General features: G+C 40.0%; 1 protein-coding gene across 1 annotated transcript in view; it reads left to right on the plus strand.

Moving 5' to 3' along the window:
* WWC2 (WW and C2 domain containing 2) overlaps positions 1 to 24,774 on the plus strand; it is a 228,616-nt gene that overhangs the window by 196,279 nt on the left and 7,563 nt on the right. Inside the window, 1 exon segment of the mRNA XM_055276493.2 lies at positions 2,897 to 3,139. Coding sequence (XP_055132468.1) covers positions 2,897 to 3,139 — 243 coding nt within the window.

Raw genomic sequence — 24,774 nt, forward strand, 5'->3', positions numbered from 1 at the left:
AGGAAAATATTTCTTTACTGTGATCATTTTGGCTTAAAATGTGTGGTTGGGTGAGTTCAGAGCACCGCATGTGCTGAGCTCTGTTGGTGGCAAGCTCACACCCTCAGGAGTCTGTGGTCTAGAGGAGGACGCAGCACACACAGGACTGTCACAGCTGTGCCGGGTACGATGGGAATGAGCCCATCTGATTGAGAGAGTCAGAAAGGCTCAGTTGGCAGCGAGTGGGGGGTCTTGACCCTTGAATACAATTTCAAAAAGAAAATAGTAGCTTTGGGGCAGGGTGGGGGTGTGATGGATACTGGGTGCTGTGGGTAGGTGGCATAAAATGATACGGGAGCAGGGACATATGGCATGATGAGTGTCAGGTTCTGCCAACAGCTTTGGCGCTGTGGACAGGAGGATGAGGCATGAAGGCTGGGAAGGTAAATCAGAAGCATTGTCGTCACCAGGGCCACTCTGGTCTCATGCCGCCATGAGCAGAGTAAGAGATGCCTGGCCAGGCTGCAGTGGGCGCCCCTGGTTTAACTACCTGGTTACCTGAAAGGCATAAAAGCTATTTCATTTTTCTAAAGGCAGATGAAATGTGCTGGCATTTATTCAGCACTCGTCATTTTCAGGAAATTCTGAGATGTCGATTTTTCAGGTTACCAAACTTTATGCTTTAAAAGCACCTGAATTTTTATCATCTTGAATGAAAAGTCTTCTCAACTCCTTTCTAAGTCGCCTGCCTTCTTAAGCAGCACATACTCTCGGGATAGTTTCACTCTTCAGATAAATATTAACCAAAAGTGTTTATGAATCGAGTGGAGCTGAGAAACGGTTGGGTTACTGATAAACTTGGTTATTAGGACTACTTGAAACAGATGAAGGTTAATCCTGAAGCGTGTGTAGGAGATGGTTTTAAATGGTTTTTAAAAGTAGACAGATACGGTTTGATAGGAACAAGTGGGGAAATGGTAAGTGTTTCATAACTGGCTCTCTCTGGGAGAGAAGAAAGCACTGACTTGCAGGGTGAGGCCGAGAATTTCTTAAATGTGGGAGGTGGAGGGTTTCAGTGAGCCGAGATCATGCCACTGCACTCCAGCCTGGGCGACAGAGTGAGACTCCGTCTCAAAAAAAAAAAAAAAAATGGTATTCTGCTTTAGGAATTGCAGCATGAGCAAGGTATAGAGGTGTATGAGGACAAAAGTATCTGCAAAGATGAGTAAAAGTTTCGCCTGAATAGAAGAGCAAAGCGCCAAGTGTGTGAGTGATGAGGTTAGAGGGGTACTGACCGGCAGTGGTGTGCTGCACCCTCCTCACACTGGCTCACAAGAGCCAATTGTGCTCGTCTCTTGCCAGTTAAATCGGAGTGACAGTGACATCACAGTCATAGCTTGAAAATCGTGATGGTAGGAGTATTTACCACATAGAAACTGGCCAACCCTGCAAGTCAGTGCTTCGTTCTCTCCCAGAGAGAGCCAGTTATTAAACATTTACCAGCAGACTCTTGTATGTGGAGTCCTTAGGCTCTGTGTGCATGACAGCTAGGAAAGATTTCTGGTTCCGAAAAGTAAGTAATACAGTCAAAGATAATGTGTGTCTAGATGATTCTTACTGTGTAATGCATTTGTGGAGAGGAGAGGGTAGAGGTTGAATAAAGGGAACCTAATAATAAGAATGGTACAGAAGACCATGCAGTATGAACTGGATGTGGAGGAAGAACAGGAGGACACAATAAGAGTGATTCTGACTTGGGCTAAGGCTCTGAAATCAGCATAGGGACAGACAGGCCCCTTCCCTTCCATCTGGCATGAGCACTACCATTATTCTAGATCTTCAAACTAGAGTACTTGTCAAATTTGAGTCCCTCCTCACTCATATCAAATAGTAACAGTTCTTATTAGTGATCACTTATTTTGCATTCCATCTGCCAATAATCTAGGCAAAAAATACCTCCTTGTTCCCCTCTGCTGGTAGAGTCTCACCTCTCACCCAGCCTTGTTTAAAATCTCTTCCTCAAATGAATGTGCCCTGACCCTGAGTGATCCATCCCCTTCCCTGACTTCCTGTGCACTTCTGCGCTCACTCACAGCTTCCTCTCGCTTAAGGCCTCCTGTCATTCCGCAGCCGAAGTCTTCAAGGGCAGAGATTGTGTCTTCTCTTCCTAGTACTTTGCCTGCACAGCCCCAGCAGACATTTCTTCATATATGTTCAATAATTATTGCTTGATGAATAGGTTAAGATTGCCCCTGGGAAGAGCTGTGGTGATTCAGTGGTGAAAGTAACTAGCACACAATGGGAAATCAAGGAAGGCAACTCAGTTTAAGCATTCTGATTAGAGGAGATAGTCAAAACTTAGCAACAGTGTCCAGCTGTATTCAGGCTGACTGTCATGGACATGGTAGGAGTTATGTGTCCTGAAATGGAGGAAACAGAAGTGTCTTGCAGTGTATTTATTTATTACACGAGGCGGGCTTCATGCAATCAATTGGTCAGGCTAAGTAAGCCAGACTGTACTATGCTAACAACTTTAAAAATCTCTGTGGTATAAAACAATAAAGGTTTATTTCTTGCCTAGCTACTGGTTCACTGCAGGTTGTCAGGAGGCCCTGTTCCACGTTGCCCTCACCCAGAGCCCATGCTGATGGAGCCTCCCTCTGTGGTTCTTTGCTCTCCTTCCAGCAGGGGACAGAAATGTGCACCTCTCACACTGGCCTTGACAGGCTTCTGCCACAAGTAAGGCACGTCTCTCCCACTCACCTGCCATGGGCCAGAGCGAGTTGCTCCTGCCCCTTAGGCCTTGGCTTCTAGGGCCTAAGGAAGCACCATCCATCATGCGCCAGGAAGGAGGGAAAGTGGGGTAACCACTGCCTGTATAACCAGGGTGTTCGTTATTCTGTTTCTAACTATCCAGACGGTTTGCCAGTCAGTCCTTAGAAGAACAGCACAGGAATGCCCAGTGCGGACATCTCTAGACTTAGAACTGGACCTTCAGGCATCTCTGACCCGGCAGAGCCGCCTCAATGATGAGCTGCAGGCACTGAGGGACTTGCGGCAGAAGCTGGAGGAACTGAAAGCTCAGGGAGAGACTGACCTTCCACCAGGTGTGCTGGAGGACGAGAGATTCCAGAAGCTTCTGAAGCAAGCTGAGAAGCAGGTACACAGCTCAGGGTCTGTCATCTCGGAGGGGCTTACATCTTTTTTAAAGCATGCCACGTAGAAGGTACCCAACTTACACTTCTGTTTTGCGCGTAAGTCTTTAGATGTTTTACTACAGCTTGGAACATATTTTTCCCACTGTTATAGGCCCTTTTCTTTTTTCCAAACCAAAAATGTTGAAGGAACAAGGAAGCTGGGAAAGTGAGTGTGGCAACAGGGGATGGGCATGGCTAGTGGGGTGAGGGCATTGCCAGTGGGGGTGAGGGTGTGGCCAAAGGAGAAGTGGGAAGTAGTCATAATTTCTCCTCCATATTTTTCTCCATCTCAACGTAAGACTTGGCAAATAAATACAGTATAACTTTTGGCATAAGTGGGGCATTTTGTTCGAATTTTCTATGGATATGTTTTTAAGGTTCACTAACCACATCAATTGTGAAATACATTGCTAATTTTAATGCCACTAAATTTTCACTTTCATTCTTAACTTAAAGAAAAATTACACTTTGCTTATTGACATTCTCCCTTACCTTTCACCCTACAAATAGCTATACCAAAAAAAGATGAAATCACTGATTAAAAAATAGAGTATTTTTGGCTGGGCGCAGTGGCTCACACCTGTAATCCCAGCACTTTGGGAGGCTGAGGCAGGTAGATCATGAGGTCAGGAGTTCAAGACTAGCCTGGCCAAGATGCTGAAACTTCGTCTCTACTAAAAATATTTTAAAAATTAGCTGGACATGGTGGCATGTGCCTGTAATCCCAGCTATTCGGGAGGCTGAGGCAAAGAATTTATCAAACGTGGGAGGTGGAGGTTGCAGTGAGCCGAGAGTGTGCCACTGCACTCCAGCCTGGGCTACAGAGTGAGACGCCATCTCAAAAAAAAAAAAAAAAATAGTATTTTTAAAGAAACTATTTCCATTATTTTGGCACCTAAATACTACTAAAATTTTCAAGAATCTGCATACATATGAAATTGATTTACTTTCTCAAGAGTAGAATTTATATTTTGGTTTAGGAGTGTGTATTCATATCCGTATGTAGTAGCATATAGAATTTTCCACATAGCTGCAATATTAATATTACAAATGCCAAAACATTGTTTTCTTTCAGTCCCTTTGAATGGGAATGTAAAATGGATTAGACACTTCCTGAAACTAACAGAAAATCTTGTCTATGATGTAAACTGCTCTTTTTGACCCAGAGTTGTTATTTGATCATGTCATGTATAGTACTGTCAGGAAAGTGTGAATCGTCCAGCTGACTGGAACTACTGATCCTAGATGGAACTCAGAAACTAAATGAATGAATTTCAGGAATCAAACTGACACCAGTAATCTTTAAAGAAACTTTAAGCAACAAAATGTATTACATATCTGTATCTTATCCCACCTGATAGAAGGAAACCTTCACGTTCAGTAGGACAGGTGTTTGCTCAATGTGGAGTTCAGTGTTAGGCCCTACGTTTGCCACAGCAGTGAATACAGGATAATTAGACACTGTGCTGGTTTCATAAAGGAGATGAGCCAGACACTCCAGGTCCACGAGAGCAGTGCTTCCTGGGGAGGTCATGAGAGGTTTCATGGAGGAGGTGGCAATTGAACTGGCTTTTAAAGTGGGTAGTGGAGCTTCACAGGGGTGAGAGGCCCAGGACTCTCCATTAGTAAAGGTCCAGATGGGCTCCAGACAGTGGAGGGCTGTGGGCAGGAGCCTGCAGGAGAGTAGGGCCACAGCAGGTGGAAGGTAGTCTTATGAAATGGAAGATTGAATTCAAGCAGAAATGACCTGCTGTTAGTTTGTAACCTGAATAACCATCATTTTTACTCTCTTGAGTTTTTAACTCAACGGTAGCAATAATTTCAAACTCTTGGTTGACTTTGACCTACTTTAATGTCATGGAGAAGCATCGCAGTCTTTGACTGTTATGGGTCAAAGCCTTCCAAAGCTGAATTGGAGTTTTACAACTATAGATGCAAACAGAACTTTGTGTCTTTGGTTGTTTGTTCATTTCTAGTGTGTCATAATATGAAATTCTAAATCTTTAGATATCAATAATTACTAAAACTATGGGACTTAAGTTTTTTTACTTAATATCATAATGCAAAGTTTCATCCATAAATTGCATTTCATTTTTTTTGACTGCTGTCTCATCTTCATTGTATAGAGAGAAGCTCAGTAGAGCAAAAAGTTCTTTGAAAAAAAACAAAAGGAAAAACAAAACTCTGGCAAAATTAATGAAGAGAATATACAAATAAAGAATGTTATAAAACTAATGAGGGACAGAACTATAAGTAAATTTGAGATTTAAAAAATAATTACAGCTGAGGTGGGAGAATCACTTGACCCCAGGAGTTGGAGACCAGCCTGGGCAACATAGGGAGACCTTGTCTCTACAAAAAAAAGTTAAAAAAATTCACTAGGCATGGTGGCATGCACCTGTAGTCCCAATTACTTGGAAGGCTGAGGTGGGAGGATCACTTTAGCCCAGGAGGTAGAGGCTGCAGTGAGCTGTGATTGCACCACTGCACTCCAGCTTAGGTGACAGAGTGAGACCCTGTCAATCAGTTATGAAAAATTAAAAAATGATAAATGCATACACACACACACACACACACGCACTCCCAGTGCTTTGGGAGGCCAGAGTGGGAGGACAGCTTGAGGCCAAGAGTTTGAGACCAGTGACATAACAAGATCCCCTCTCTATGGAAAAAAAAAAGTTAGCTGAGCATGGTGACACATACCTATATAGTCTTGGCTATTCTGGTGACTGAGGCAAGAGGATCACCAGAGGTATGAGGTTGAAGTGAGTTATGATCACCCCACTGAACTTTAGCCTGAGTGACAGGAAAAAACCATTGAATACTATCAAAAGTATATGCCTACAATTTGGACGTACGTCTAGGAAAATCTACTAGAATGGATGTTTGGAAAGATTAAAAAGGATAGAAAATCCTATAACTCTTTTAAAAAAAAAATGGAAGCAGTGATTAAAAATCTATTCACAAAGAAAATATAAGTTCTGGATGCTTTATAAGCAAATTCTGCCACACTTTCAAAGAAGAAATTATCTCAATTTTATACAAACTCTTCCAGACACTAGAAAAAGAGAGAACACTTCCACAACTAATTTTATGTTAATGCCAACACTAGACAAAGATACTATCAAAAGGAAAATTGCAGGCGAGGCCAGTTTCATTTATGAATGTAGATGCAAGAATCCTGACTAAAAAAAATTAGTAAATAGAATCCAACACTGTATTAAAAAGATAATACATGTTGACTATGTTAAATTGTACAAAGGTTTTGTTTTATTTGGTTTGGTTTTTTGAGACAGTGTTTTGCTCTGTTACCCAGGCGGGAGTGCAGTGGCACGATCTCGGCTCACTGCAGCCTCTGCCTACCGGGTTCAAGCGATTCTCCTGCCTCAGCTGGAGAGTAGCTGGGGCTACAGGTGCACACCACCACACTCAGCTAATTTATTTTTAGTAGAGACAGGGTTTTGCCATGTTGGCCAGACTGGTCTCAAACTCCCAACCTCAGGTGATCCACCCGCCTCAGCTTCCCAAAGTGCTGGGATTACAGGCATGAGCCACCGCACCTGGCAGGTTTTTTAATATTAGAAAACAGTGAATTAAAAAAATACATGTTGACCATGTCAAAATGTCTAAGAATATTTTTAATACTAGGAAATATATTTATATAATTCATTACTTTAACAGATTAAGGAGAAAAATCATTTGGTCAACTCAATAGATTCAGAAAAATGTTGAGAAAAGTCAGTGTTCCTTCATGTTTAAAAATCCCAGTAAGTTAGAGACCGGAAGTTCCTCAACTTGATAAAGAATAACTTAAAGTAAATGTGATCATAAATAGGTAAACATTAGAATCATTTTCTTTAAAATCAAACACAAGACATTCAATATTCTTCCATTCAACATTGTATTAGGAGTTTCTAAACAGTGCCATAAGGCAAGAAAAAAAGTAGCAAAAAGATTGGAAAGAAATAAAGCTGCCATTATCTACAGGTGACATTGCATACATTAAAAAATTTGTAAGTTATTACAAATAGTAAGAGTTCAGCAAATAGAATGATATCTAAAAGTCTGTTGCATTTATTTACACCAACCAGAAACACCTAGACATTTAATTAAGATAATTACAACAGTATCAAAGAATATCAAATATCAAGAAATAAATTTAACAAAAATAAACAGTACAGTATAGAGAAAATCACAAAACCTACTCAGAAGAAATGTAAAAGCAAATTCATGGAGAATTTATTACATCCATGTAGAGCAGGGGTCCGTAAGCTTTTCCTATAAATGACCGTATATTAAATATTATATCAAATTATACTACAATATAATGTAATTGTATTATAATTAAATATTAATGTTAAATATTCTAGGCTCTGTGGGCCATATAATCCCTGTTGCCACTGTTCAGCTCTGCCATAGATAAAATGTAAATAAATGATGTATTTGCATTCCAATAAAATTTTATTTACAAAAACAGGGCAGGCCATAGTTTGCCAACTGCTGATACAGAGGAAGAATTAATAATGTGGAGATGGCCAGTTCTTTCTAAAATGCACCATAGAGTCAATGTCATTCCAAGCAGGATACCCACATGGTTCTTCATGGATACTGATGCAGTTAATGAAAAAGTAAAGGTCAAAGAATAGCCAAGGTATTTTGGAAAAGAATAACAAGGAGAGGGACTTGCCCTACAAATTTATTAAACTGCTGAAATAGCGGGAATTTGTGGAGGAATTAAGAGATTGGTCATGGCATGAATACAGAGCTCAGAAACAGACACATCTGTATGGAGTGTTGCTGTGTGATGAGGGTGGTATCTGTATGGAGTATTGATGTGTGATGCGTAAGTAATAGGGGAGCAGTGAAGTTTCTAAAGTGTTCTCTGGAAAGACTGTGTGGCAGTAGTGTAAGTGACCATGGCTAGAGCCAGAGGCTCCTTCCCAGTCCCCAGCGCCAGACATTTTCTCATGAGATAAAGTGAGAGAGACTTTGGCAGATCCGAACAGTATGTCTAACACTGATTGAAAAAGAAGATTAAGACCTTCTTTTAAAAGTATCATAAATATACTGTTTTCCTGAGTGGTTTTTTTCAATTGTCTTTCATTGTAGAATTCTGCTAAGATTTTTACTGTTGTTGATGAATGGTTCAAGGTTTGGGGGCTGAGTGACCTTTGTTTTCCTTCTACACTAAAGAAATCTTTGGATTTGCTCCAAGTAAAGTAGATGTACGTAGGAGTCTAGAACCCAACAACCCAAGGAAATCATCAGGGCAGACACATTGCTCAGAGTCTCTGAAAACTGGCAGGCAAGTAAGAGTTGATGTTTGAGACACACATGTTCATTTTAATGATTTGTCCTTTAATGAGCCAGTCAAGAATGTGTGTTTGTTTCCATCTGAAAAAAAATTAAGAAGGAGTTTCTTGGGAAACTTGAGCAGACGTATTTTCTGTAAACACACACACACACCTCCTAATGCAAATCCTTCCTCTCCACCTCCTATGCTGCCTTCAGCCTGGAGTGTAAACTCCCCAGGGAAGCAGCGAGGCTGCTTTTGCTCCTTTGGTATTCCAGTGCCTTAGAAGATGTTCCATCCAACCTTGGAGAAGTCTCCTTTGCCTCATTCAAGCTGCTCATCTTGTTGACCAGCCATGATTTTAGCCCTCTTTTGAGTTTTGCTTGCCTCCTGCTCACCACTAGAATAGAGGATTTCACCCTGGGGCTTACTGGTGAATAGATCAATACAGCCTGTAAAACGTGATGAGAATCTGACTGGTGGGCACAGTCTGTGGCCTTAGCGTAGCTTGGCCATGAGAGGGCCCCTGCCCTGTCCTCAGGGAACCCTTGGTCCAGCTGTGCTTGGTGATGCTGGGACCAAGTTTCAGGAATATCAGGGTCTAGGGATATTATCAGATCAAATCAGTATTTCTTAGAGACCTTATGTACAACACAGTTTTGAAATCAACCCTCAACTCTTTTGGCAGACTGTTCTGAAACAGTTTTCTGCTGTTTTTGTTCTCAGCATCTCATACGATGTTCACAGCCGTGATCTAGGAAAAGAATGACAGTGCAAGAGGAAAGGTGCCCAGTTCATTCTTCCCAGGGTGCGAAGATCCCTGACACCCCTTGTTTGTTTGTTTTCGTCCGTATCATACCGACCTATCATTCTGTTCTCAGTGACAAAAATAATGATAGGAATGTGAGGCATGTTTCTCAGACATAGTATAAGGTTGCACTAAATTGCCTTGTAAGTGGCCTCTTTGGGAGCTGTCATCTCTGTCATTCAGTGCGACCATGTGTGTGACATGGGTGGTATTTTTCACTTTCATCTCCTAATTGTCAGCATTTAATTGTTCCTATTGCAGGGCACCGCCTAAAAATGATGCTGGCTAACATACCTGACGGGTGCCATCACTTCCTGTGCCTGCCTCAGAGCCAGTGTCTTCATAAAGGTGCTGCCATAGCTGGGTGAGGGTTTTGATTCTTTAAAAATGTCAACACAACCCAACATACTTGTACAAAGCCGAGTGAAGTTGGCCTTGCCAGCAGAGGTAACATTAATGCCACATTGGATGTATTTTGCTCACAAAACAGGCCTTCTGGTACCCACATGGCAGTACTCTCTTAGATGGTTGCTTGGGCTCAGAACTGCCCAGGAATAATTCAAAGATCGTGGGACTGTTCAATTTGGATCAAGAGTGCAAAGATTTGAGAGAGCCAAGATCTCCTTTGTTTTGCCCAGTGAAGGATACAAGCAGGCCTTGTTCCAGTTGGAAACTGTCTGAAAAAGAGTGACACTTTAGAACTCTCCTTTGTAAAATAGTGCTTTATTTTATATTAATTTATAGTTGTTTAGTCACTAAATGATACCTGTGCATAATTCTGGCCTTGTAATAAGTTTCTGGTGATGATTAGAATCATCATTACATAGATTGCATTGATGATTTTGCTTAGAAATTATTTCTTAAGGCCAGGCACGGTGGCTCATGCCTGTAATCCCAGCACTTTGGGAGGCTGAGGTGGGTAGATCATGAGGTCAGGAGATGGAGACCATCCTGGCTAACATGGTGAAACCCCCTTTCTACTAAAAACACACAAAAAATTAGCTGGGCATGGTGGCGGGTGCCTGTAGTCCCAGCTACTTGGGAGGCTGGGGCAGGAGAATGGCATGAACCCGGGAGGCAGAGCTTGCAGTGAACCGAGATCGCACCACTGCACTCCAGCCTGGGTGACAGAGCGAGACTCCATCTCAAAAAAAAAAAAAAAAAAAAAAAAAATTATTTCTTAATAGAAGATTTCTTTTTGAGACAGGGCCTCTGTTACCTAGGCTGGAGTGCAGTGGTGTGACCACAGCCCACTACAGCCTCAACCACCCAGGTTCAAGCAATTCTTCCACCTCAGCTTCCCGAGTAGCTGGGACCACAGGCAGACGACACCACACTCAGGTAATTTTTTTTTTTTTTTTGTAGAAACCGGGTTTCACTATATTGCCCAGGCTGGTCTCAAACTCCTGGTCTCAAGCAAGCCTCCCTCCTTGGCCTCCCAAAGTGCTGGAACTGCAGGTGTAGAGGATTTGTGATCTTTATTTGATGAACCAGCACTTAGTTGGTTTTAAAATTAGTTTGCATACCAAGATAATGAGGGAAAAGAAGATCCCAAGGATCTTTCTATTATGATTGTGGTAGAGCCTGAGATAAACACTTTTTTTTTTTTGACATGGAGTTTCACTCTTGTCACCCAGACTGAAGTGCAGTGGCACAATCTCAGCTCACTGCAACCTCCACCTCCTGGGTTCAAGCAGTTCTTCTGCCTCAGCTTCCCAAGTAGCTGGGACTACAAGCACGCACCACCACTCCCGGCTAATTTTGTTATATTTAGTAGAGATGGGGTTTCACTATGTTGGCCAGGCTGGTCTTGAACTCCTGACCTCAGGTGATCTGCCCATCTTGGCCTCCCAAAGTGCTGGGATTACAGGTGTGAGCCACCGCACCCAGCCTGGGATAAACACTTCTGTTCTACTGCTTCACTAAGAGGGCGCAGCCCAGGGGAGCTGAAGAGAGACAAGGGAGGAGATGGCCGCTAGTGTGTTGCCCGCTTGCTCCCTTGGGACCAGCACCCAAAGGCCATGCTAACCACATCTCACAGTCATACCTCAGGAGAAATGAGGAAAAATTGTTCTACCCATGTGCACGTATGGCTGCCAGACAATCTCATGGCACATGTTGGCTTCAACAGAAAGGCCATGGCAGGGGTCAGAGAAGGGACATAAGGGGAGACACTAGTTATACCTTCATGAAGTCCACCAGACCCTGCAGAGTTGATGACTGCAAGGGCATTGGGAAAGGTCAAGAGGATTTGAGCTGACATGTTAGAGGTCTCTTATTGAGAACGTGAATGAGAATGTTTGTTTTCTAGTTCTTGCCAAGAAAATTTCAGCTTAACAAAACATGAAGATACATCTAAAAACAATTAAGGGCTGATAAAAGCTAACAGTCTAAAGAATTTGTATTCAGCTTTCTCCGTGCCACAGCTATTGTTTTCCTAGATCACTACTGTGAACACCTTGGGGATGCCATTAACAGTTCAGTATAAAACTCCTTTGTCAGAGGAGTTGAGCCTCATATACAAAATGCTGTCTTTTTATACACAAGATAGGGCCAAAACTCTTTAGCTAGCCTGATGATACCCAGGGAAAGAGCCATTGGTATACACCTGAGGTCCCTGTTTAGGGTCCAAGTGAAAAGAGACTGTAACAGCAAGGCCAGGAGACCCATGAGTGCTTGTGGTGTCAGAGTCAGATTTCTTAGATGCTGTTGTGGCTTCACTTTCTCATTACCCTTCCCCATTGCTTTCCCTCACAACTTCTTTCTTCTTCCCATCAAAAAATAGGTAAATGAAAACAAACCAGCCTTATAAAATACCATAAAAGTATGCATGCCTGTGGCTTATGTTTTTCCCATGCACTAATAGGGTTTTATATACTCACCTATGAATTAAGAGGATTGAAGTAGATAGCCACCAAGATCCCTTCTAGTTACAGAATTCTGTGATCTATTTGAGATCAAGTCTAATATGCTTTCAGTATAAATAAGGATTCAGAGAGATCTGTGGAAATTGAAGTCTGCATGGCCTAAAGGAACTGAACCTTTAGGGTACATGCAGTACTTTGATAATTCTGAAGTCCCAGGTGAAATGTGATTCCTGGAAGTTGTCTCATATCAGGATACTCGGAGTGCAGTCTTACACAGGTTATGCAGAGCAGATTTTTTTATCACACTGTAGGAAACTATGCTGTCTTAGTCCATTTTGTGCTGCTATAACAAAATGCCACAGACTGGGTAATTTATAAAGAACATAAATTTATTTCTCACAGTTCGGGAGGCTGGAAAGTCCAAGATCCAGAGGCTGCAGCTGGCAAGGCCCTTCTTGCTGTGTCATCCCGTGGTGGAGGGTAGGAGGCAGGAGAGAGATCCCACTCCCAAAAAAGCCATTTGACTAGGGCATTACACCCACACATGAGGGTGGAACCCTCATGCCTGCTTACCTCTCAAAGGTCCCACCTCTCAATACCGTGACAATCGCAATTGAATTTCAGCATGAGTTTTGGAGGGACAAACATTCAACCCGTAGCAGATGCCAAGCCCGCTGCCCCTCCGTCTTTGCTTCCTTCTGCTACTGGCAATTTCACATCAAGCAACAGTGAAAAAAGCTCACAAAACAAGGTGCATTTATCCTGCTTTCAAAATGATTTGATTCTCCCTAGTGCAGAGGGTTTTTATCATTATTTTTAACAACTCTGTGGATATATAAACTATTTGAGTTGTGTACTTTTCTCACCAGTGAAATTTGCAAAAACCAGTTGTGTGAAAATACAAACTTTCCATTGTGTGCCTTTCATCATCCACAGAAACTCATCATCACCATTGACTTCCCTCACCTGTTTCCTCCTCACTTCCACAGCCATTTGTTAACGTACACATGGGTACACCAGCACCTGCACACATGCACACACGCACTAACTCTGCCACACTCACACATTGCCCTTTCATCTCCATCGTTTCCCTGTGGTATTGGGGATTTGTGAGGTTTTCAGCAAGATGACCATAAAGTGCCTAACGATGAGCAAAGAGCCTGCCGATTGCCATAAAAAATATGGCTCCCAGAAAAGCAATGAATCGAAGCCAGCAGCAGATCCTGGATCTGCCTCCCTTGTCAGGGAAAACTGTCAGGTCTCAGGGTCACACTCCTTAACCTTCCTCCTTTGTGGTCCTAAGTCTGTTTTGTAGCTCAGAATAAAAAACAGAATCTTATTTAGTGTCCTCGTGTATTGTAAAACCCCCTCAGGAAGCAGAGCAAGAAGCTCAGGACTGTAAATTAAGACTGGATTGTGCTTTTTACTCCATTAGGCTTCTTAATACAACTATGAATAAATCACTGGGCCTCTGTGTGGGTTGGGCTCCCATGATGTAAACTGGAGGTGACGCACACCCTTCTGGAGTCCGCAGCGCTCGAAGTGGCTCCCGGGCCTCATAAGCCAGGCATCTTATTGTGATTCATCGGGGTGAGGGGAAAAGCATGCCGAGAGAGGACTGGGGTTCTTCCAGAGGAGCCCCGTGGTCCTTACAAAGCAGGAATTTCTTTTTTTTTTTTCCATAGAGTGTTTCCCTGTCAAAATGCCAAAATTCTATGGTGCTAGACTGCAGAATTGCTAGACTTTTTGTAAAGCTTAAAATAACGCAAATGTTAACACTCTTAAAAGTTAGATCTATTTTTAAAATTATGCCAAAGATATTAATACACTTCATTCAACAAAATCTTAATGATTACAGAAAAGTATCCAGCACTGAGGTTTAACTACCTACAAAATTGTTTGGTATTGATTATTAGCAGCTGATAATAATTCTATATGTTTTGCCACCTAATTTGTGGAGAAAGATATAGATACAGATATAAATATAAAAACATAGAGACACAGTCTTCAGTAAAATATATTCTTATTCAGCAGGGAAGGAAATATCTTCCAGTGTTCCCTGGTCAGCTTTATTTTTTTGTAAAACAAAGCCAAGTTTCAAAGTAATTTTGTAGTCAGCATAGAAATGCTAGAAGTTGAAAACGTCAGCAGCCATTACACTACTTAGAGGGACTGCCAAAAGACGTCTCTGCAAGGGATAGGATAGATCCTCTATGTTCCGTTCCTGTGGAAGGTGGCAAAGACGCAACAGGGTCCTGCGAGCCTGTCCTATTTCCTATCTGATAAAATCACTTCTAGGTAAGAAAAGTGGGTTAGATTTTCTTACCTATGCATGATTCATTTCCTTCCCCGACTTTTCCTGATATATCCCTTGTTAAATCAGTCAACAGATGTCTGTTTTAAGAGTGATTTTTTTTCTTATGGTATTTCATGAAGAATTTGGATAGCAGCAAAATTTTTAGTATATTTACTAATTTAGTAATTTGACATACCATAGCAAGATAGAAGTCATTTCTCAGTGTGTACTAAGTCAACAGTTCCTTATCTGGGACCTAATGAAAAATTACCCATTTACTAAAGATAGGACTTCACAAAGTAACTAAAGTATCACATTGGTCACCCTTGTACTTGAATCACATAAATTCACAAGCTCCAGCTGGCAACTACATTATCTCATCAATTACAAAGTAATCAAGAGAGAACTGTTACTTAACAAATATAGGCTGCTTTTATAGATGAACTCTTTCAAAACAGGGAGAGGAAATGGGGGGGCAGTAAAAAAAATACCTGGAAAAAGACACTGTGTGATGAAAAAAATCAAAACTTATTGCAGTAGATGATGATTAGCAAAGTACTAGGGATGCCCCATTGTGGGTTATTTAGCTTTCCATAAAATAGCGTGAGTATAATTGATTCTTTATAAGTATTTGCTGGATAAAGAGTTTTCATAAAAGCTCATCTTTCCTAAAAGTGCCACAGTATTTTTATTTGCAGATTTAAAGTGAGTTTAGGATATTTTTGCTTTGAGAATATTTTAATTTTTTAAAAAATGTTTAAGTAACACATGGTTATTATAACAAATTCAGGTGATGCGGAACTATATAAAGCAAAAACTAGAAGTCCTTCTCGGAGTTGTACTTCCCAGAGGTTACCACTGTTGACAATTTGGTGTATATCCTTCCAGCTATTTTTTTATGCAACGTGTGTATGTTAGTGTTATTTGAAAGGGTTGTACAAAAATAGGGTCATAAAGATAGATTGTTCTGAAATTTGCTTCTTTCCCTCACTTAATTCTAATAGTATGTGATGAACAGCTTTCCATATTAGTAAATGTTACTGTAACTCATTATTTTAATGCATTCATTTGTATAGCTCTATCACAGTTATTTAATATTCTAATAACAATTTCCCAAATTTTCTATTATAAACAATGTGGAAACACACACTTCTATGCATATTTTTGCACCTTTCTGGTCACACTAGTATTCCTAAAGCATAAATTCTTCATAAGAGAATTGCTGATAGTATCAGTTTGGCTGTGAACCATAGTCAAAGATCTTGTCTTTGTCAAGTCTTTTAAGCCTGAAGACCTTGTTTGATTTCCTGGCCTTAAAGGTGTCTGAAACAGTGGATGCACATGGGGTGACCAGGTCCTTAATTGCCCTTTTTGCCAGCACCAGTCTTATTTCCTTCTAATGTTTCTAACTGCTTAAGTTATAACAGAAGCAATTGGCTTTTCAAGTCTAGAAGGATCGCAATTGTGGGACTATCCATCAGCTTAGATTGCAGGCGCAGGCTACCCACCACCTTTAGACCTTTGCCTAAGCTGTTTTCTCTTCTACCTCTTTACGTCAACTGCTTGGTTCTGGCCTGAGTCGATGTCGACGTTGATCTCTCTCTCTCTGTCAGGTACAGTAAGAGGCAGCTTCTCAAAGCACTGCTGGTTAGCTTAGTTTCCCCAACATCCCCAGTGAGAATTGGGAGGGAAAGTGAACAGGAAAGTTACCCTGTATTCACAGCAGAGATTTTGCTTAGAATCCCTTCTCTTAAAGCAGCTTTCCAAAAAATTGACAGACGCCAACTCACATATTTAGAAGGCCCCACTGTCCCTCAAGACACAAATAAATTAAATTAGATTTGTATATCTGTCAGATAGAGGCTGGGTGCAGTGGCTCATGCCTGTAATCCCAGCATTGTGTGAGGCTGAGGTGGGTAGATCACTTGAGGTCAGGAGTTCAAGACCAGCCTGGCCAACATGGTGAAACCCCGTTTCTACTAAAGATGTAAAAATTAGCTGGGCATGGTGGCAAGCGCCTGTAATCCTAGCTATTCTGGAGGCAGAGGCAGGAGAATTGCTTGAGCCCAGGAGGTGGGGAGGTTGAGCCGAGACCGTGCCACTGCACTCCAGCCTGGGTGACAGAGCAAGATTCCATCTCAAAAAAAAAAAAAAAAAAAAAAAAAGGATTTGTGTATCTGTCAGATAGAGATAGCAACTGTTTTTAAGTATGTATTGGCAAGATTGATTTAAGACGAGACCACTCCACCTTATTAAATGGATATGTATTATATAATGAAGTCTCCAGCCATTTGATTTAATTAATTCCTTTTGTAAGACAACATTGCAAGTAACTTCTGCAAATATAGGCAGTTGTCAGAAATAAACGACTGGTTCAAAAAATGTATTGAGCACCTGAGCCTTTATGAATTATGTTAAACAGACACATCCTTTGCCCTCCTGAAGCTTTTGGGCCCAGTGTAAACATCTCAGCCACCAAGGCAAACCTTGAGCCATACCCTAAGTTAATAACTAGGCAGCCTTTTAGCATACCTACAAGAGGGAGTCAGTGCCTTGGGTGGAGGACAGCAAATGGGAAACAGAGTCATCGTGGCCCTTTTACCCCATGACGACAGTCCTTACCGTGAATTATGTAACTTTCTAATATGAGTGTAGGAGGAGTAACAAGTAGCACATTCATAATTTAAGCCTTATTTTCTATTTCACAGTTTGTTTACATAGCTAAAGAATTGTCTTTCTATTTAATACTTACTGATAAATAAACGTAAATTTTGATTTTATATCAGGGAAGCTTTATTCAGTATTTTACAATATTAGGTGTTTTTAAAACTCAAAGTACAAATTAACATTAGTTTTTCCCTGATAATGGAGTAAGATAAACAGTTATATGAATACACTGATGTAGGCTTATTGTGGAGAGTTTTTTTAAACTATATAGTACATGCCTGCATTTATTTATCTCCAAATCTAATATCGCCACATGTTCATTTACCAAGATTTTTAAATGTTAAATCCCACTGAATGAACATCGCAGCCTAGAAATAATTTAAATAGGTGATTGTAGAGGGTTTGTTAGATAATTAAGCTGTAGCTACTAAGTTGAGTGTTATGAAATCATTAAAAGTTACAGGCTTCTGGTTTCTGGTCCAACATATAAGGAGTTTGAAGTCTTCAATCTAACAGCAAATAAAAAAAATTGAACAAAATGAAAAATCAGTTCTTCTTAGATCAGTCAGAGAGGTGAGGTCATAGGGCAAACTACTGCCCCCACAATTGGAGAGACAGGCAAGCAGAACAAAGAATCACAACTTACTGGAGCAAGAACCTGTGAGCAGTGACCTCTGCAGGAACCAATACTGAGGGAAGAAAACCTAAACTGTAATTAACATACTGCTGGAGGCTCACTGTAGAGAAGTCCGAGAGTTAAAAACTGCAGGAGTACCCAGTCATGAGAAGTCAGGGGCTCTCCACACTTTTGTTCGTTTTACTTCCAGGAGCTTGACTGGGTCTTCACGATGGATGTCAAAGAAAAATCTTCCCCTGATTCTGGCAAAGGGAGGAAAAAAGAAGCCATTTGAAACACACGAAAGCATTCTGTTTTTTTTATCAAGGGCTGCCCTCAGGAGAAACTATGTTATCGGAACTTAACTGACTTTGGTAAGGGAAATACTCAACTCTAACCCCCTCTAGTCTTCCATGTGGAAGAAGGGGAATACCCAACTCCAGCCCATCCTAGATATTCTGTTCCACCTAAGGACGGGGAGAGACTGAGAAGCACTTGTGAAACTCGTAGCCCAGGAGCACAGGCTACTAAAAGACTGAAACCTGTTCATAGAGCTATAGAGAACACTTTCCTTCTTTACCCCTGTCTTACCACAAAACTAAAGGCTGTTTACCAGAATTCTTTCACCTAGTATCTTACGTCTGGGTTTGAACTAAAAATTACAAGGCATACTAACAGGCAAAAAACAGAGTTTAAAGAGGCAAAACAAGCATCAGAACCAGACTCACATATGGCAGGGATGCTGGACTTACCAGACCAGGAATTTAAAATAACTGTGATCAATATGCTAAGGGCTATAAGGGAAAAAGTAGGCAATATACAAGAACAGATGGACATCATAAGGAGAGAGATGGAAATTCTAAGCAAGAATCAAAAAGAAGTTCTAGAGATCAAAAACACTGTAACAGACATGAAAAATAACTTTGATGGACTCACTAGTAGACTGGACATGACTAAAGAAAGAATATCTGAACTCGAGGATATGTCAATAGAAACTTACCAAACTGCACAGCAAAGAAAAAAGAGACTGGAAAAAAAAGAAGGAACAGAACATCCAAGAACTGTGGGACAACTACAGAAGATGTACAATGTGTGTAATAGGAATACCAGAAGAAAGAGAAGGGAACGGAAGAAATATTTGAAGGAATAATGACTGAGACTCTCCAAATTAATGTCAAACGTTAAACCACAGAGCCAGAAAGCTCATAAAACACCAAGCAAAATAAATACACACACACAGAGAGAACATTACACCTAAGCATATCCAAACGGCAGAAAATTAAAAATTAAAAAATTTTGAAAGAAGCCAGAGGGGAAAAAACTTCCTTATAGAAGAGCAAAGATAAGTATTATACCTGACTCTTCCTGAGAAATCATACAAGCAAGAAGAGAGTGAGATGCAGTAATTTAAATTGTTAAGAGGAAAAAGAAACCAACATAGAATTCTCTACCCAAACACAAAATTATTCTTCAAAAGTGAAGGAGAATAAATATTTTTTCAGACAAACAAAAATTAAGGACATTTGTGCTCAGTAGACCTGCCTAGCAAGAAATGTTAAAAGGACTTCAGAGGGCCGGGCGCGGTGGCTCACGCTTGTAATCCCAGCACTTTGGGAGGCCGAGGCGGGCGGATCATGAGGTCAGGAGATCGAGACCATCCTGGCTAACACGGTGAAACCCCGTCTCTACTAAAAATACAAAAAATTAGCTGGGCGTGGTGGTGGGCACCTGTAGTCCCAGCTACTCGGAGAGGCTGAGGCAGGAGAATGGCGTGAACCCGGGAGGCAGAGCTTGCAGTGAGCCGAGATCGCGCCACTGCACTCCAGCCTGGGTGACAGAGCGAGACTCCGTCTCAAAAAAAATAAATAAAAATAAAAATAAAAAAGTTCTTCAGAGAAAAGGAAAATGATATGTTAGCAACGTGGATCTATGTAAACAAAGGAAGAGTATTGAAAAAGTAATAAATTAAGGTAAAATAAGAATTTTTCTTATTCTTAATCACATAAATAATTTGTTCTAAGTAATGATAGCAACAGTGTATTCAGTTATGTACACATGTGTGTATGCTTACGTAGAAGTAAATGAGTGGCAGCAGTGATGCAAGGGACGAGAGGGAAGAATGGGGGATATTTTGTTATTATAAGGTACTTGTACTACTCATGATGTGGTGTAATGTTATTTGGATAGCATAATACAAACTCCAGAGCAACCACTAGAAAAAGTAAGAGAGAAATATAAATGACATGCTAAGAAAGGAGAGAAAATTGGCATTATATAAAGTCCTCAATTAAAACCACAAAAGGCAGTGAAAGAGTAGAAGACAAACATAGGAACAAACAACAAGGGCAGCAAATAGAAAACAGTAACAAATTGGTAGATATTATTCCAGCTGTTTCATTAATCACTGTAAACATCAGTGGTCTGAATATACCAATTAAAAAACAGTTTGTCAGAGTTGATCAAGAAAGAACCAGCTGTATTTTGTATATAGGAAGCCCACTTTAAACATAAAACACATATGGACTAAAAGTAGACAATGCTAATACTAATCAAAAGAAAGTGGGAGTAGCTATATTAATTTCAGATGGAGCAGACTTCAGAGCAAGAAAAGTTATCCAGGATTTAAAAAAAAAGTATGACATAATGAATAATAAAGAGATTAATTATCCAAGAAGGGACAACTTTTTTTTTTTTTTTTTTTGAGATGGAGTCTTGCTCTGTCACCCAGGTTCCCAGGTTCAAGTGATTCTCCTACCTCAACCTCCTGAGTAGCTGGGATTATATGCACATGCCACCAAACCCAGTTAATTTTTGTATTTTTAGTAGAGACGAGGTTTTGCCATGTTGGCCAGGCTGGTCTCGATCTCCTGACCTCTGGTGATCCACCTGCCTCGGCCTCCCAAAGTGCTGGGATTACAGGCATGAGCCAGTGTCCCCGACCAGGATAACAATTCTTAAATATCTATGTGACTAACAGCACCAACTATATATGAAGCAAAAAAAAAAAAAAAACCTACAAGGAGAAGTGGATGAATTCATTATTATCCTCTGTCAGAAATAAAAAGACCCAGCAGGCAGAAAATCAGCAGACATAACTGAACTCAACAGCACTATTACTTAACTGGATATAATTGATATCTATAGACTACTTAATTTAATGACAACAGACGACACACTCTTCTTAAGCTCAATTGGAACATTCACCAAGATACCACAGTCCAGGCCATAAGGTATATATTTACACTGTCTGCTTTTACCACAGTGGAATTAAACTAGAAATCAGTAACAAACATAGCTGGAAAATTCCAAAATACTTGGAGATTAAGCAGCACACTTCTAAATAACAGATGGGTCAAAGGAGAAATCTTAAGAAAAATTAAAAGATATTTTGAACTAAATGAAAAACAACTTAATCAAAATTTGTAGGATTTTGGAGGACAGCCACTGAGTCTGTCACAGTGCCTGGCCTCTACCAAAATTAAGGAAAAAACTTTATCAACTCTCTGCAATCTCTTTTGGAGAACAGAAGCAAAGAGAATGCTTCCCAACTTCTTCTGTGAGGCCAGCATTATCCTAATACCAAAACCAGGCAAAGATAAGGAAACTACAGCCCCATATCTCTTGTGAACATAGATGCAGAAATCTTTAACAAAATATTAGCAGATCATATCCAACTATGTAGAAAAAGAATTATATACCATGACCAAGGGAGATTTATCCCAGGTGCACAAGGCTGATTTAACATTCAAAATCAGTTATTGTAATTGATCACATCAACACCTGCTCATGCTAAAAATAACTCCAGCAAACTAGGAATAAAAGGGACCTTAAAGAACATGTAGAAAACTCTACAACTAACATCATACTTAATGCTGAAAAACGAGAAGCTTTCTTGCTAAGACTAGGAACGGAGTAAAAATGTCCCCTCTCACATCTTCTTTTCTGTATCACACTATAGATCTTAGCTGATGCAACAAGAAAAGAAAAAAAAAGGTATACCGCTTGGGAAGGAAGTCAAAATTGTCTTTGTTTGTCTTTGTTTGCACGTAAGATGGTTGTCCATGTAGACAACCTGAAAGATTTGACCAAAAACAAAACAAACAGAAACAACTCTTGGAACTAATAAGTGATTATAACAAGGTTGTAGGATATAAGGTTAATATACAAAAGTTAATCACTTTTCTATATACCAGCGGTGCACTAGTGGAATTTGAAATTAAAAACAATGACATTTCCATTAGTATCCAAAACGTGAAATACTTGTAAATCTTAACAAAATACATATAAAGTCTATAGAGGAAAACTACATAACTCTGATGAAAGAAAATGTAAAAGGAACTAAATAAATGGAAAAATATTCCATGTTTATGTATAGGAAGACTCAATATTGCCAAGGTGTTGGTACTTCCCGTTCAATCTATAGATTAAATGTAATTCCACTCAAAATCCCATCAAGTTATTATGTAATAGTCAAAATGATTCTAAAGTTTATATGGAGAGGCAAAAGACCCAGAATAGCCAACACAGTATTGGAGGAGAAGAATAAAGTTGGAGGACTGATGCTACCTGACTTCAAGACTTACTATAAAGCTGTGATAATCAAAGCAGTGTGGTATTGGTGAAAAAATAGACAAATCAGAACAGAGAGCCTAGAAATAGATTGACCCACTTAAATATACAGTCATCCTTCAACATCGATGGTGGGGATTGGTTCCAGAACTCCCCATGGATACAGATGCTCAAGTCCGTTATATAATATGGTATAGTATTTGCATATAACCCACATCCTCCCATATACTTTAAATCATTTCCAGATAACTTATAACACCTATTATAATTTAAATACTATGTAAATAATTGTTATGCTGTATTTAATGACAGTAGTAATACAGTATAATGTAGTAATAATAATGTCATTAATGGAATAATGACAAGGAAAAACAATGTCAGTACAGATGCAACCATCCATTTTTTTCCCAAATATTTTCTATTCATGGTTGGTTGAATCCATGGATGTGGAACCCACAGATACAGAGGGCTGACTATATTCAACTGACCTTTGACAGAGGAGCAAAGAAAATAAAAAAAGATCATCTTTTCAACAAATGATGCTAGAACTGGACATTTATTCACGTGCAAAAAAACATGAATCTAGATATAGACCCTTCTACACCCTTAACAAAAATTAACTCAAAATGATCACAGACCTAAATGTAGAATGTAAACTATAAAACTCCTAGAAGTTACCCTAGGAGAAAATCTAGATGACCTTGGGTATGGCAATGACTTTTCATATACAACACAACATCAGAGGCATGATCTATGAAAGAAATACCTGATAAGCTGGACTTCGTTATAATTTAAAACTTCTCTGTGAAAGACACTGTCCAGAAAAAGAGAAAACAAGCCACACATTGGGAGAAATATTTGTAAAAGTTATGTCTGATAAAGGACTGTTACCTAAGTTACAAAAAACTCTTAAAACTCAACAATACAAAACAAACATCCAGTTTAAAAATCGGCAAAAGACCTGAACAGACACCTAACCAAAGCAGATGACAAATAAACTCATGAAAAGATATTTAACATCGTATGTCAATAAGAAATTGCAGATTAAAGCAACAACGAGATACCTCTGCATACCTGTTAGAGTGGCCAAGATGCAAAACACAGACAACACGAAATCCTGACAAGGACGTGGAGCACCAGGAACTCTCAGTCATTACTGACAGAAACGCGAAATCGTGCAGCCGCTTTAGAAGACAGTCGTAGATTTCTTATAAAATTAAGCAGATTCTTACATACAATTCAGCATTTGTGCTCCTTGGTATGAGTTGAAAATTTACATCCACATGAAAACCTTTGCATGAATATTTACAGCAGCCTTATTCATAATAGCCAAAACTTGAAAGCAGTCAAGATGTCCTTCAGTAGGTGAATGGTTAAATAAACTAGTATAGCCGGACAATGGAATACTCTTCAGCACTAAAGAGAAATGAGCTATCAAGCCATGAGAAGACATGGAGGAAACTTAAATGCATACACCAAGTGGAAGATGCTGGTCTAAAAAGGCAGTATACTGTATCATCCAACTGTATGACACTCTGGAAAAAGGAAAACTGCAGAGCCAGTGAAAAGATCAGTGGTTGCCAGTGGTCAGGAGGAAGAGAGGGAGGAATAGGCAGAGCCCAGGAGAATTTTAAAGTAAAGAAACTCCTCTGTATGATACTGTAATGGTGGGTACATGTCATTATACTTTTGCCAAAACCCATTGAATGTACACCACCAAGAGTGAAGCTTAACATAAACTATGGATTTGGGGTGATAATGAAGTGTCAATATAAGTTCACTGATTGTAACAAATGTACCACTCTGATGGAGGATGCTGATAGTGGGAGAGTTTATACATGAGTCAGGGCAGGGAGTAAATGAGAACTCTACATTCCACCCCATTTTGCTATGAACCTAAAACTGCTCTAATAAATAGACTGTGTTTTTCAATGTTATGTGAGGAAGGTTTAACCTGAGAAAAAACAATATATTGTTGATTTTTAATAATTATTAGACAATTTCTGTTCTTTGCTGTTTTTCTCTGCCACTGGTCTTCACCTGTTTTTTTTGTTTGTTTTGGTTTTTGAAACAGGGTCTTGCTCTGTCACAAAGGCTGTAGTGCAGTGGTGTGATCATAGCTCACTGCAGCCTCAAAGTCCCAGGCTCAAGTGATCCTTTCACCTCAGCCTCCTGAGTAGTTGGGACCACAGGCACATGCCACCACGCATAGCTCTTTTTTTTTTTTTTTTTCATAGAGAAAGTGTCTCCCTATGTTGTCCAGGCTGGTCTTAAACTCCTGGCCTTAAGCAATCTTCCCACCTTGGCCTCCCAGCCTGGACTTCATCTGTTTTGTTCATAACTACAACCCTGCCTCCTAGTACAGAGCCTGGCATATTGTAAAAAAAAAAAAAAAAAAAAAAAGCAACAGTAATAGCTTCATTCTGAAATAGTACAGTCAATGATGTGTTGGGTACTGCTCTGAGTACTTTACATATATATG

The sequence above is a fragment of the Symphalangus syndactylus genome, chromosome 4 (assembly GCF_028878055.3).
Source record: "Symphalangus syndactylus isolate Jambi chromosome 4, NHGRI_mSymSyn1-v2.1_pri, whole genome shotgun sequence".
NCBI lineage: Eukaryota > Metazoa > Chordata > Mammalia > Primates > Hylobatidae > Symphalangus > Symphalangus syndactylus.